Source organism: Chiloscyllium plagiosum, chromosome 5 (genome assembly GCF_004010195.1).
Source record: "Chiloscyllium plagiosum isolate BGI_BamShark_2017 chromosome 5, ASM401019v2, whole genome shotgun sequence".
In the NCBI taxonomy this organism is placed as follows: domain Eukaryota; kingdom Metazoa; phylum Chordata; class Chondrichthyes; order Orectolobiformes; family Hemiscylliidae; genus Chiloscyllium; species Chiloscyllium plagiosum.
The window spans coordinates 117,821,967-117,837,782 of NC_057714.1; the positions used below are offsets into that span (position 1 = coordinate 117,821,967).

Genomic DNA, 15,816 nt, shown 5'->3' on the forward strand with positions numbered 1-15,816 from the left:
CCGCCAGAGATTTTTCATGCCCTCTCTTAGCTCTCCTAATCCCTTTCTTCAGCTCCCTCCTGGCTATCCTGTATCCCTCCAACGCTCTGTCTGAACCTTGTTTCCTCAACCTTATGTAAGCCTCCTTCTCCCTCTTTACATGACATTCAACCTCCCTCGTCAACCAAGGTTCCCTCACACGACCATCTCTTTCCTGCCTGACAGGTACATACATATCAAGGACACGTCGTATCTGTTCCTTGAAAAAGTTCCACATTTCAACGACATCCTTCCCTGACAGCCTATGCTCCCAATTAAGCCTATGCTGACGAAGGTCAGCAAAGATGTGGATAGTGATGATGGATGTTATAGGTTACAAAGTGACATAGATAAATTGCAGAGCTGGGCTGAGAGGTGGCAAATGGAGTTTAATGTGGAAACGTGTGAGGTGATTCCCTTTGGAATGAGTAACAGGAATGCAGAGTACTGGGCTAATGGTAAGATTCTTGGTAGTGTAGATGAGCAGAGAGATCTCTGTGTCCACGTACAAGTTGACAGGGTTGTTAAGAAGGCATACAGTGTTTTAGCTTTTCTTAATAGAGGGATCGAGTTCCGGAACCATGACGTTATGCTGCAGCTGTACAAAACTCTGAAGAGGCCACATTTGAAGTATTGCATACAGTTCTGGTCACTGCATTATAAGAAGGATGTGGAAGCTTTGGAAAGGGTGCAGAGGAGATTTACTAGGATGTTGCCTGGTGTAGAGGGAAGGTCTTAAGAGGAAAGGCTGAGGGATTTGAGGCTGTTTTCATTGGAAAGAAGAAGGTTGAGAGGTGACTTAATTGAGACATATAAGATTTTCAGAGGGTTAGATAGGGTGGACAGGGAGAGCCTTTTTCCTTGGGTGGCAATGGCTAGCACAAGGGGACATAGCTATAAATTGAGGGGTATTAGATTTAGGACAGATGTCAGAAGTGGTTTATTTACTCAGAGAGTAGTAGGGGCGTAGAATGCACTGCCTGCAACAGTAGTAGATTCGCCAACTTTAAGGGCATTTAAATGGTCATTGGATAGGCATATGGATGAGAATGGAATAGTGTAGGTTCAGATGGGCTTCAGATTGGTTCCACAAGTCGGCGCAACAACAAGGGCCAAAGGGCCTGTACTACGCTGTAATGTTCTATGTTCTATTAACACCTTCACACCTCGATCTCTTTAGGGACAGTCCCTGTTACAGGGGATGGGGTGGGGTTTGGTACCATTGGGTAAATGCCCTGTTCGAGGGGAGCTCAGGGACCTTGGCAAGCTGGAGGAGGGGGTAGGTCAGGACTGGGTGACAGGGTGGGGGCGTATTTTGAGGGGGCAGTGGGAGCTTCCTCCTCCCACACAGCTCTTCGAGATCACCGGCCCCAGGAGACAAATGCATTTGAGTTCCCTTGCAGACTTCCCCATTGCAGGGGCCTGTTTGAACTAGAACAATCCCAGCTCCTCACCATGCGATGTCCCACCATCTGCAGCCTTCCTCTTTCACTCTTTAACCTCTGACCCTTGGCCTGGGTAAGGATCGCTGCCGGTATTTCCATCAACAACTAAACTTACTTTCACAGATGACCCCAGAGATCAGTACAACCAGGAATGGAGAGATTTTCAATTCCCGATTGGAGGAAGGTCCCAATTCCTGATTGAGGGAACACGTTGGTAACCTGACGGAGCTCCACCAGGCCTCCCCTCAGTCCCCTGGTTTCTGTCGGTTATGGAGCCGCAGTCAGGCCTGATCAGAATAAACTTCTCCGTTTGGCAGTTTCAAGATCTCGGGGACACAGTTTCAGGATAACAGGTCAACCCTCAGAGGGTTGTAGAGGCTTGTAATTGATTAAGGCTGGCGTAGAGGTATTCCTGGTCACCCAGGGTATCAAGGGATAGGGGAACAGTCGGGAAGCAGAATTCATAATGATGGTGTACGCTCAGCAGATTATAACCTCTCCCTCCGCTCTGATTTCTTCATGGAGCAGGAAGTGAGGACTGCAGATGCTGGAGATCAGAGTCGAGAGTGTAGTGCTTGAAAAGCAGAACCAGTCAGGCAGCATACAAAGAGCAGGAGAATCAATGTTTCAGACAAGAGCCCTTCATCAGGAATGAGGTGATGAAGGGCTCCTGTCTGAATCATCGATTCTACTGCTCTTTGGATGCCACACTCGCGACTCTGATTTTTTCACGTCTCCTCAAGTGTCTCTGTCCGTTTTTTTAATAATAGGGAGACCAGAACCGTGCACAATCATCTGAGAGTGGTCTAACGTCAATGTTTCGGCTTTTCAATTAGCATGTTGGTCATGAATGAGTTGATAAACAAGGCGAGGAGCGAGGTTGAATCTTAACAGTGACCTCAGCCAGCGTGGGAATTGAGCCCACGCTGTTAGCGTCATCCTACATCGCAAACTTGCCTTCTAGGCACCTGAGCTAACCATTGGATCTTCTCCAGATTGGAACAGTTTATCAATTACAGTCCTACCCCACTCCTCCAACTGTACTCTGAATCTAAGAAATGTTGCTAAAGCTGGGGACAGAAGGCAGTGGGTGCAGAATCTTTGGCTTGTTTTAAGGCAGCGGAAGATAGATTCTCGATTGCCAAGGCTTGATTGGGGACATTGCAAGAATGTTAAGTTGAAGTCAGATGAGCCGCAGACAGAGCAACAGGCTCAAAGGGCTGAATAGCCTGTTGTAGTTCCTTGTTTGTTTGCTCATCAATTTCCAAGATGCAAATTCCACACAAAGCTGCTCAGTCCAATGGGAAACATTGTAACGTTAATCATACCAACAAGGAACAATCATGGCTGCTTGCAGGATTTATTGTGGGGCTAGGAGCAATGTCAAGAACATGGAGGAGTTCAAAGAGCAGATTTCCTTGTCTAAAGGGAAGATTGATGTTTGATCACCTTCTCAAGGACAATTAGAGGCGGGTAATTCACACTGGGCCAGCCAGGGATGCCCACTTCCCACACTGAAAGAGTAAATAAAACGACAAACCCCTTTCACTTCTTTACACAGAGAGATATAAAGATTGGGAGCCAATCACTGGGTGATGGTCTTTAATGGGGTGATGGGTGAGGACAAGCCTTGCAAGGTGCTCATTGCTATTGGGAGTAAGTGGGAAAGGGAAGGGATAATGATCAGTTTGTGAGGGATGCCATTGTGGTGGTGTTAGCCCATGCACTGACCGATTAAGGCCATAGAGCGACAACATGTGCTTATTCTACATGGTAGGGATTTGAATGTTAATGTTAAGTGTGTCCCTCTGTACTTACTGCTCAACATGTCAAAGTAGGCATTGTCTGCAATGCAGTATATATGTGGGGGCGCATCGCCCTTGCGTTTCCGTTTGTAGGCTGCGACCACAGTCGGTGTGTACACAGGCAGCAATTTGTAAGGGTTCACCGACACACAGAACAACCCCGAGTAAGTCTGCAAAAGAACAGATTACTCCTGTTAATCTGCATGTCCCACTGAAGATGTTCACAGCCACTCACTGACAGGACAGGCTCAGCTTTTTCAGCTAACTCTCCACACCAACACAACATAAATGACCAAACTAGAATCCACTTGGAACTGTTTTGTTTCAAAGCCACGGTCTTGACAGTGATTCTTAGCTGAATCTTTAATCCATCACATTACAATTTTAGGATGTTACCGGTGAAGGCAGACACAAAGCAACACACCAATATCCAACAATAATCAGATATTCCTCCACCTGTCGTCTTTAGCAAATTCAGGTCGGTAATAGATTTCAAGAAAAGGAATTTGTGGAATATTGACGAGATGTTTTTTGTTTTGGAGCAGCTTGTGGTAGATCCCACTGGGGAACAAGCAATTCTGGATCTGGTGGTGTTTAATGAGGCAGACTTGATTAGAGAGCTGAAGATGAGGGAACCCCTAAGGGGCAGTGACCATAACATGTTAGAATTCATCTTGTGGTTTGATTGGGAGAAGCTGGAATCAGATGCAATGGTATTACAACTGAGTAAAGGTAACTACAAAGACATGAGGGAGAATCTGGCCAGAGGTGATTGGAAGGGGAGCCTAGCAGGGAAGACATTAGAGCAGCACAGACAGGAGTTTCTGGGGGCAATTCAGCAGAAATTCGGAGACATTATAAAAGCAAAAGAAAAGGTTTACAATGTGCTGAAGATTAGTGGGAATCTAGAGGATTGGGAAACCTTTAAAAATCAGCAGAGGATAACTCAAAAGGTAATAAAGGGGGAAGACATTGAAATATGAGAGTAAGCTGGCTCAGAAATTCGGAGACATTATAAAAGCAAAAGAAAAAGTTTACAATGTGCTGAAGATTAGTGGGAATCTAGAGGATTGGGAAACCTTTAAAAATCAGAGGAGGATAACTCAAAAGGCAATAAAGGGGGAAGACATTGAAATATGAGAGTAAGCTGGCTAGTAATATAAAGAATTATGAGTAATTTTAGATATATAAAAAGTAAGAGCGAGGCAAGAGTGAACGTTGGACCACTGGAAAATGAGACTGAAGGAGTAGTCATGGGGAACAAGAAATAGCGGAGCAACTGAAAAGGCACTTTGCATAAGTTTGTACGTTGGAAAACACCAACAGCATTCCAGACCTTCAAGGGAGTCAGGGAGCAGAGGTGAGTGTATTGGCCATCACTGTTGGAGGGACTGGGTTTGTTTTCACTGAAATGCAAGGGGCGACCTGATAGAAGTTTATAAAATTATGAATGGCATGGATAGAGTGGAAAGTATGAGGCTTTTAGCCAGGGTGGAGGAGTCAATTACTAGGGGCACAGGATCAAGGTGCGAGGGGGGAAGTTTAAAAGAGATGGGTGATGCAACTTTTTCACACAAAGGGTGGTCAGTGCCTGGAATGCGCTGCCAGAGGAGGTGGTGGTGGAAGCAGACACAATACCAGCATTCAAGAAACACCTGGATGAATGCATGAATAGGAGGGAATAGAGGGATACGGATCCTGGAAGTGAACACAGTTATAGTATAGAAAGGCAAAATGTGTCAGCGCAGGCTTGGAGGGCCGATGGGCCTGTTCCTGTGCTGTATTATTCATTCTTTGTTCTTTGAGAAGGTGCTAAGGAAGCTGAAAGATCTAAAGGTGGATAAGTCACCCAGACCAGATGGACTATACCCCAGAGTTCTAAAGGAGATAGCTGAGGAGATTGTAGAGACATTGGTAGTGATCTTTCAGAGAGGGTCTCAGAGAACCGGAAAATGGATGATGTAACACCCCTGTTTAAAAAAGGGAAGGAAGCAGAAGACAGGAAACTATAAGCCAGTTAGCCTGACCTCAGCCATTTTCCAGTCCATTATTAAGGATGATATTAGGGAGTATTTGGAAATGCACAGTAACATAGGGCTGAGTCAGCACAGCTTCCTCAAGAGGAAGTCATGTCTGAATTGTTTGGGGAGGTAATGTGCAGGTTAGACAAAGGAGAGACAGTGGACGTAATCTATTTAGATTTCCAGAAGGCCTTTGACAAGGTGCTGCATAAGAGGCTGCTAAATAAAGGGCAAAGTACTGGCATGGATAAAGGATTGGCTGACTGGCCGAAGGCAGAGAGTGGGGATAATGGGGTCTTTTCCAAGATGGCAGCTGGTGCCTTGTGGTATTCCACAGTAATCAAGTTTGGACCACAACTGTTCATGTCATACATTAACGATCTGAATGAAGGAACTGAGGGCATTATTGCCAAGTTTACAATGACACAAAGATAGGTGGAGTATCTAAGAAGTGGGGAGGCTGCAGAAGGATTTGGACAGGCTGGGAGAGTGAGCAAAGAAGTAGCAGATGGAGTACAATGTGGGAAAGTGTGAGGTCATGCACTTTGATAGGAAGAATAGAGGCATAAACTGTTTTCTAACCAGGAACAGGGTTCAGAAATCTAAAGCACAAAGGGAATTGGGAGTCCTAGTACGATTCTCTTCAGGTTAACGTGCAGGTTCAGATAGCAGTTAGGAAGGCAAATACAACGTTAGCATTGAGTTCAACTGGGCTAGACTACAAGAGCAGGGATGTACTGCTGAGGATGTATAAGGCTCTGGTCAGTCTGTGCTTAGAATATTGTGAGCAGTTTTGGGCCCCGCATCTAAGGAAGGATGTGCTGATGGAGAGGGGTCCAGAGGAGGTTAACAAGAATGATCCTGGGGATGAAGGGTTGTCATATTAGGAGCAGTTGAGGACTCTGGATGTGTACTCAATGGAGTTTAGAAGGATGAGGGGGGGATCTGATTGAAACTTACAGAATACTGAATAGGCTGGATAGAGTGGAAGGTAAAATATTATGAAACTTGAAAGGGTTCAGAAAAGATTTACAAGGATGTTGTCAGGGTTGGAGGATTTGAGCTATAGGAAGAGGCTGAACAGGCTGGGGCTGTTTTCCCTGGAGCGGAGGCTGAGGGGTGACCTCATAGAGGTTTACAAAATTGTGAGGGGCATGGATAGGATAAATAGACAAAGTCTTTTCCCTGGGGTGGAGGAGTCCAGAACTAGGGGGCATAGGTTTAGAGAGAAAACAATAGTTGAGAGGGGAGAAGTTTAAAACAAACTTAAGGGGAAATGTTTTCACACAGAGGGTAGTGTGTATATGGAATGAGCTGCCAGAGGAACTGATTAAGGCTGGTACAATTACACCATTTAAAAAGCACTTTGATGGGTATATGAATAGGAAGGGTTTAAAGGATATGTGCCAAGTACTGGCAGGTGGGTTGGGATATCTGGTCGGCATGGACGAGTTGGACCACAGGGTCGATTTCAGTGCTGTACATCTCTGTGACTCTATGTTTTACTAGGGGAGACTAGGACCTGAGGGCACAGCCTCAGAGTGAAGGGATGACCCTTTAGAACAGAGATAAGGAGGAATTTCGACAGCCAGAGGGTGGGGAATCTGTGGAAGACATTGCCACTGAGGGCTGTGGAGGCCAAGTCATTGAGTGTGTTTAAGATCGGTAAGGGGATCAAGCAGGCAGAAGAATGGGGTTGAGAAACATGATTGAATAGCTGAGCAGACTCAATAGGCCAAATGGCCTCATTTTACAGCTATACATTAGAGGACATTAGCTATGTACTGGTCAATGGAAAGATTCTTGGTAGTGTGGATATGCAGAGGGATTTTGGAGTCCATGTACATAGATCCCTGAAAGTTGCCACCCTGCTGTGAAGAAGGCATACGGTGTGTTAGGTTTCATTTGTAGAGGGATTGAGTTCCGGAGCCATAATGTCATGCTGCAACTATACAAAACGCTGCACTTTAAATATTGTATAGTTCTGGTCACCCCATTACAGGGAGGATGTGGAAGCATTGAAAAAGGTGCAGAGGAGATTTACCAGGACGTTGTCTGACCTGGAGGGAAGGTCTTATGGGGAAAGGCTGAGAGATTTGGGTCTGTTCTCATTGGAAAGAAGAAGGCTAAGAGGGATTTGATAGAGACATACAAGATGATCAGAGGATTAGACAGGGTAGACAGTGAGAGTCTTTTCCTTCGGATGATGACGTCAGCTTGTATGGGGGGTGTAGCGATAAATTGAGGGGCGATAAATTTAAGACAGATGTCAGAGGCAGGTTCTTTACTCATAGAGTGGTAAGGGTGTGGAATGCCCTGCCTGCTAATGTAGTCAACTCAGCCACATTAGGGAGATTTAAACAATCCTTGGATAAGCACATGGATGATGATGGGATAGTGTAGGGGGATGGGCTTAGATGAGTTCACAGGTCAGCGCAACATTGAGGGCTGAAGGGCCTGTTCTGCGCTGTATTGTTCTATGTTCTATTATGGCATTATTGCTTCTTCATGTTCACCCATTCTTTGGATGACTGCTCCAATGTCAGTAACATGCCTGTACATGCCTGTAAGAGAGGTACTGAACATCTCGGCAATTGTTCTGGAATGTTCCTTTCCTCCAGTACTCACATAGATCAGCCAGTTTGCATATCTCTGCCTGAGGTTGTGCAGCACAGACGCCTCGTTCAGATGGGTTAACATGGCCATATCTTCAGCCAGACTGAACTTAGGTGGGTTCATCTCCTGAACATCCCCTTCCTTCAGAGTCACTTTCTAAGAAAGAAGTTTTGAAACAAGATACATTGGAGTTTGCACCTGGCAGCATCTTTTGTTGTACCTTTTATTGAGCAGTTCATCTTTTAAGTGTAAGATCAGTGTGAAATTGTGGAGGTCAACCATTGTAGCCCCAGGATATTTCTGCAGGAGTTCCTCAATATTTTCTTTTCATCCTGTTCAGAAATGCAATCCAGAGCTGGTGTGATTTGAACCCGGGTTAACACTAAGTGAAGAAACTTGAAAGATTAGATTAGGATACCTGGTCAGTTTCTGTTCATCTCTATGACTCTAAGTTGCTGGAAACACTCAGCAGGTCTGGCAGCATATGTGGAGAGAAATCAGAGAAAGCTCAGAACTGAGTTCTGAGGAAGGGTCACTGGACCTGAAACATTACCTCTGATTTCTCTCCACAGATGCAACCAGACTTGCTGAGTGTTTCTAGGAAGTTCTGCTTTTGCTGTGTCTGAACCCGTGCTTCCTAAGCTCAGAGGTAGGGACATTACCATCATACCAGGAAAGGCCTGCAGAGCCTGAGTGTGAGTTGACCATCCTGATACGAGGCATTCGTTACTGTGTCAAGGAGGTTGGATCATAGAATCCCTACAGTGTGGAAACAGGCCATTTTGGCCCAACAAGTCCACACTGATCCTCTGTACAGTAATCCACCCGGACCCATTCCCCTACCCTATTACTCCTCAATTACCCCTGACTCATGCACTTAACCCACACATCCCTGAACACTATGGGAACTTTAGCATCGTCAATTCACCTAACCTGCACATCTTTGCACTGTGGGAGGAAACCGGAGCACCCGGAGGAAACCCACACAGACACGGGGAGAACATGCAAACTCCACACAGGCAGTCGCCCGAGGCTGGAATTGAACCTGGGTCCCTGGCGCTGTGAGGCAGCAGTGCTAACCACTGAGCCACCGAGCCACCCTCTTATTACACTCCCCCCTTACCCCCCCACTTCCCTCTTCTACCAGGTGATCACTTCCCCATGTGAACCCCAGCAGAGTGGCTGGACAGGTTTAATTCAGGTCAGCATGACAAACCTGGTTCAATCCCACGGAGCAGCAGGAGCCAATCAGCAACTAGCACAATTCCGAGAATTTGCCCACCTGTCGTTTCCTCAGCACTGAGCTAAATCATTAGCACCTCGACTGGTCTGCTCCCCAGCTCACTGCACAGACCCCAATGATCAAATCCAAGAGGTTCACTTGTTTAAGAGAGAGGAGGAGAGCTTCGAAAGAGTCAATGACAGATCATAGTGCCGGGCAAGATGAAGGAACACTGGACAACAGTATGATGAAGGTGCTCAGAGAGCAGTAAATCCCAGTTGGGAAGAGAACAGTGATGTTGGACTGTTCCACTGCGGGAGGGGAGATGGGGAAGAACTGAAGAGAATTGACAGCAAGGGTTATAGACACATCGGAAACAGGAGCACGAGGAGGCCATTCGGCCCTTTGAGCCTGCTGCACCATTCAATATGGTCATGGCTGATCATCCAACTTAGTCACCACCCCCGCTCCCAGTCTCTCCCCAATACCCTTTGATCCCTTTACCCTAAGAACAGTATCGAATTTCTTCCTGAAAACATCCACTGTTTGGGCCTCCACCACTTTCTGCAGCAGAGAATTCCACAGGCTCACCACCCTCCGAGCGAAGACATTTCTCCTCATCTCAGTCCTCACTGGGACCCCTGCTTCTGGACTCCCCAGGCATTGGGAACATCCTCTCTGAGTTTACCCTGCCTAGTCCCATTAGAATTCTATAGGTTTCTGTGACATCGCACCCCGTCCCCCTTATTCTTCTATACTCTAGTGAATACAGTCTTGACGGATCCAGTCTCTCTTCATACATCAATTCCAGGGATAATTGCCTATTTTTGTTCACATTTTAATTCTAAATATATGATGTTGTTAGACCAGGGGTTAACGGAGAGCAGGAGTAATGTATGATCTGGATTTAGTAATAGGGAAGGTGGGATACACCTGTTTCTTTGTTCCTGGGATTTGCATGTCATTGAGGTTAGCAATTATTGAGAAGGCAGAAGTCAAGTTGTTGAAATGTGAGAGCAAGGAACGTTTGACTAGACTCATACCTTGCTCTGCTGGACTTAAAACAGAATAAAGCACATTTTAAAAATACGATTGATTAAAACACACAGGAGGACCACTCACTTGTCCAGCAACCGTCTCCGCAATGATTTTCCCACTGTTACGTTCCTTTATTTCCGCTTCAATATAAACTTCTTTCTTGTCAGGGACCCAGACTTTCTTCTTACCTTTTAAACAAGAAAATGTTTACAGAATACCTTGCTTAACTCCAGGAGTAATGCGTGTCCAGGACTGTCTGATAGAGACAATGAGTTGGACAGAGTCAGTCTGTCCAGTGCATGTTCAGAATACCACAGGAGATTGGGAAACAGAAAGGTGTCTCTCTGAGGCTAAATTCAGCTGTGTCAAAGGGTAGGGTTCAAGGGTCAGTGTCTGGCCTCTGAGTGAGGAGGCTCTGGCCCCACTCCAGATGTTGGAGTTTATCATCTAAGGTGGCATTCGCAATATTTTCCAAATCGGAAACTCAGCCAAGACGTCAGCTATCCCCAGGAAGATGGAAAAGAGATCTCCATGTCTGACTGAAGGAGGGACAGCGATATATCCTGAGCTATATTCCATCACTTGATCAATATCACTAAAACATCCAGCTTGTTTCTTTTAAGGTAAAACAGCTGTATGTCAGATCCTGTGTGAGAATCACTACCTCATTCCTCTGCATTGCAGCAACGAGTTTATTTTAAATTGCTGATGGGATGTCAGTTTCACTGGCAAAGCCAGCATTTGTGCTTGACTGGTGAACCGGTGCAGTCCCTATGGTACAGATACACACACAACATATGGTGTAGGCAGGAGGGGACCAGGATGTTGACCCAGAGACACTGCAATATATTTCCAGGTCAGGATGGTGAGTGGCTTGGAGAGGAACTTGCAGGGGGTAGTATTTCCCATGTATCTGCTGCCCTCGTCCTTCTGGATGGAAGTGGTCATGGGTTTGGAAGGTCCTGGGTGAATTTCTGTAGTGCATCTTGTAGACAGTACACACTGCTGCTTAACTGTGTGTTGGTGGTGGAGAGAGTGGATGCTTGTGGTTGTGCTGCTTTGTCCTGGATGGTGTTGAGCTTCTTGAGTGTTGTTGGAGCTGCCCCCATCCAGGGCAAGTGGGGAGTATTCCATCACACTCCTGACTTGAAGCCTTGTAGATGGTGGACAGGCTTTGGGGAGTCAGGAGGTGAGTTACTTGCCACAGTATTCCTAGCCGCTGACCTGCTGTTGTAGTCTCTGTGTTTACGTGGTGAGTCCAGTTGAGTTTCTGGTCAATGGTAACCCCCAGGATGTTGATGTTTGTCTTGAATTTTAAAACAATCATTTGGCTGTCAGACATTTTAGGACATTTTGAGGTTGTTGTACAAATGTAGGTCTAACCCAGACGACTTTATTGAAAAGCGATTACTGGCAATGATGAGGAAGCATCTTCTTGACACTGCACCCTAACTGGACAAAGAGCTTACCGTCAAACGGAACATTCTGGATAGCCTTCAGCTGTTGTGGGTTCTTCCTGAGGTAAGGAGCAGCTTCACCATAGGCTGCCAAATCATCCACCTTGTCCATTTTGTAAGAGCAGAGAGAGTTGTGGAATTCTCTGTGAAAGAAGAGGGAATAAACAATAATGTGCCGTCAAAACATTTAAAATACTGCTAGACATGCACATGGATAGCAGTGAATTGAGGGGTCCATAAGTTAAGTTAATTTATTTTATATTAGGATTAATCCTTGGCGAGCATAAGAGGTACAGTTAGTAAGTTTGCAGATGACACCAAAATTGGAGGTGTAGTGAACAGCGAAGAGGGTTACCTCAGATTAGAACAGGATCTGGACCAGATGGGCCAATGGGCTGAGAAGTGGCAGATGGAGTTTAATTCAGATAAACGCGAGGTGCTGCATTTTGGGAAAGCAAATCTTAGCAGGACTTATACACTTAATGGTAAGGTCCTAGGGAGTGTTGCTGAACAAAGAGACCTTGGAGTGCAGGTTCATAGCTCCTTGAAAGTGGAGTCACAGGTAGATAGGATAGTGAAGGCGGCGTTTAGTATGCTTTCCTTTATTGGTCAGAGTATTGAGTACAGGGGTTGGGAGGTCATGTTGCAGCTGTACAGGACATTGGTAGGACACTGTTGGAATATTGCATGCAATTCTGGTCTCCTTCCTATCGGAAAGATGTTGTGAAACTTGAAACGGTTCAGAAAAGATTTACAAGGATGTTGCCAGGGTTGGAGGTTCTGAGCTACAGGGAGAGGCTGGACAGGCTGGGGCTTTTTTCCCTGGAGCGTTGGAGGCTGAGGGGTGACCTTATAGAGGTTTACAAAATTATGAGGGGCATGGATGGGATAAATAGGCAAAGTTTTTTCCCTGGGGTCAGGGAGTCCAGAACTAGAGGGCATAGGTTTAGGGTGAGAGGGGAAAGATATAAAAGAGACCTACGAGGCAACTTTTTCACGCAGAGGGTGGTACGTGTATGGAATGAGCTGCCAGAGGAAGTGGTGGAGTCTGGTACAATTGCAACATTTAAAAGGCATTTGGATGGGTATGTGAATAGAAAGGTTTTGGAGGGATATGGACCGGGTGCTGGCAGGTGGGACTAGATTGGGTTGGGATATCTGGTCGGCGTGGATGGGTTAGACTGAAGGGTCTGTTTCCATGCTGTACATCTCTACGACTCTATGACTCTAACATCTAACAGGGCCTGTTATGTGCTGTACTTTTCTATGTTCTATGTTCTAAAACCTGGTCTTATACTCGTTGTGAACACCATGAGTGGGACTGTGAGCTGAAATTTCCTCAGCTTCTGATAGATATCTTAAGAGTAGTAAGTCAGGTAGTTGATGTATTGGTTTCAATTTTCCAAAACTCATTAGATTTAAGGAATGTTCCTTTATATTGAAAAATAATGATTGCAACCCCTTTATTCAAAAAAAGCAGGGAAATAGAAAGCATGAAACTACCGACCAGAGAGTTTAACATCTGTCAGAGAGAAAATAGGCACATAGGAAACAGAGTAGGCCTGTTCTGTCATTCAATGAGATCTTGGCTGATCTGTAGCCTAATTGGCTGTACATCGCCTTCACCCCTATCCCTTAATACATTGGCTTAACAAAAATTCATCTACCTCAAATTTAAAGTTAACAACAAAATACTTGAAGATATTATTAAAGATGTTATAGAAGGATAAGTTCAAGATAATTGAGCACAGCCAACCTAATTTTATTACAGGGAAACCATGTTTAACTAATTGTTTGGCATTCTTTGTCAAAGTAACTTGTGCTATAGACATAGGGGAACCAATGGATATGTTGTATTTTCAGAAGGCATTTGATAAGGCACTACATCAAACGAAATAGTGGAAATTAAAAGCTCATGGTGTCGGGGGTAAGATATTGTCAAGGATAGAAGATTGGCTGGCAAACAGGAAATCCTGAAATTAAGATCAATTGAGACCAGTGGAAATTTTAAATTGTGTCTAATTTGATTCTAAGTATGAGATGGGTGGCGGTGACCAATATTACTAAAAAAGACAATAAGCTGCAGGAACAAAGGGAGGCCATTCAGCCCATCGAGTCCGCTCCACCATTCAGTGAGATCATAGCTTTACCTTTCTTCTGAATTGAAATTAATGGTAATTGAGAAACAGTGTAATGTGATTCAGATTCACTGATCTGACTGCATCCTACACTGTAAAACTGAGGTCTAATGTACCCATTTCTCAGTGAGCACACTGTCATCACAGACACTGAGAGAAAGGAGTGAGTCATACCATCCTGTCAACCTGACAGACGCTGGCAGCTCATTCACAGCTGGTACTGTGCCAACCCCACTTTATACAATATTCCAGAGCAGCTAAAGTGTACTCGTATTATTTGACAGCCCTGTATTTGAAGACTAGTTAGGTGACAGAAATGCTATAGGATCCTGCCATTGTTCTAGTCAGGCCTTCCAATGGCTGTCAAGACTGTAATCTCTAATCTCCCACGGAAGCAGACGTACTTATGAGTCAGGAGAATGCTCAGTGTGAGGTAGCAGTGGCTGACTAGAGTTGAGTGTGTGGTGCTGGAAAAGAGGGATGGTATCGATTATAACACATTGTCATTGGGTATAACTCACACATACTGTAACTGGGTATAAAATGTACAAAACACCTGGGCTAGTAAGTGGCATGTAACAATCATGCCACACAAGTGCCAGACAATGACCCACTATAATGAGCCCAGCCTATCGTAATACTAAACAGATTCTAGAAGGAAACCTGGCTTGATAGATCATAATTAACTTCTGCAGTTGGTTACGTTGGTAGTTGGTCATTGAAACATATTCACACGAGGCTGCTAATGTCCTTTGGTAAGAGAATATAAGTTTGTTACACAAAAGAAATAAACAAATAAAGGTTAGAAGATTCACAGCACAAACATTAAAAAAAAATTGTCATCAGTATTCTTTCATAGATGCTCAATTCCAGAGAAATATCATTCTTTCGCAATTCTTGCAAGCTTTACTCAACTGGTTCTGTCCAGTTTCTTTCCCTTAGACCACTGGGACTATTTTTTTAAAAGATTCCTTTCTAAATTTACTGACATGAATCAGTTCTGGTGGCATAAACTTTTTCAGTTTAAACAGCTTTCAGCTAAACAATCCTGACTTGGAAACTCCACAGACTATAAACTACTTATGTCGATGTGATTAGTTCTCTGAACAAACTTTATTCCCCTCCAGAGGCAAAGTCTTCTAACTTCTGAATTAAAACCTGTATATTTGCTCTGAAGTCAAACTAAACTAATTGTCATTTTCTGTTTACTCTGCCTGTCATAATCCCAACAGTATAAACATTTTATCCATCAACGCTGTAGGGTCCGCTAGGTAATTAGTTGAATATGTTTGTCTTTTTAGAAATGATGTGGAGGAATAGAAATGGGGATAGGGCACAGGGAATATCAGTGTGAATTTCTGTGCCAGCTCACCTTGTATTTTCATCCATTCAGAGGATGTGATCACCACTGGTCAGGCTGGAATTTTATTGGCCATCCATTCACATTTCTCTCTTTCAGATACATCATCGAACTCAGTCATACTACAATCACTATCCAGGCACTGTTCGGGTATTCACTAACTCAGAATCACAGAATTGTTATGGGACCAGAAGGAGGCCATTTGTCCCATCGTGTTTGCACCAGCTCTTCAAACGATCACAGTGACCTCATGCCAATCTCCTGCCTTTTCCTCATAGCCCGACACATTATTTCTGTTCAAATATTCACCCAGACCCAGTGAGCAAATTCATGACTCTTCTTGATATGAGCTAGTGTGCTTATCTCATAGTCTTTGTAAGCTAAGCACTCTCCATTAAAACCCCTCTGCTGTTGCTTGTTTTGTCTCTGCATTTTTACAACCTACCACCTCCCAGCTGTTACCAGAAGCTGATACACAGCCTCTGCTCCAGTCTTAAATAACTCTCTAGACTTCACTTCTACCTATAAAGTGCTGACCTTATATCTCTCTTCTCATTGAGGAGTTTTTTATCCTGAACAGAAATTTCTGGAGAAACCACAACCCCCTCCCACACTCCCACCCACACCACTCCCTCCCTCACACCCACAACCCCATTCCCACACTCCTACCCACACCACTCCCCTGCCTCACACCCA

The 15,816-nt window shown here is 44.8% G+C and overlaps 1 protein-coding gene across 6 annotated transcripts in view; it reads right to left on the reverse strand.

Moving 5' to 3' along the window:
* LOC122550181 (myosin-7B-like) overlaps positions 1–15,816 on the reverse strand; it is a 132,833-nt gene that overhangs the window by 112,471 nt on the left and 4,546 nt on the right. For all 6 annotated transcript variants that reach the window (XM_043690887.1, XM_043690888.1, XM_043690892.1 and 3 more), the window contains exons 2-5: positions 11,635–11,765; positions 10,250–10,353; positions 7,918–8,061; positions 3,282–3,438 (exon numbers count right to left, since the gene is read on the reverse strand). In XM_043690887.1, the coding sequence (XP_043546822.1) occupies positions 3,282–3,438; positions 7,918–8,061; positions 10,250–10,353; positions 11,635–11,734 (505 nt within the window). In that variant the 5' untranslated portion in view covers positions 11,735–11,765. The remainder of the gene's footprint in view (positions 1–3,281; positions 3,439–7,917; positions 8,062–10,249; positions 10,354–11,634; positions 11,766–15,816) is intronic.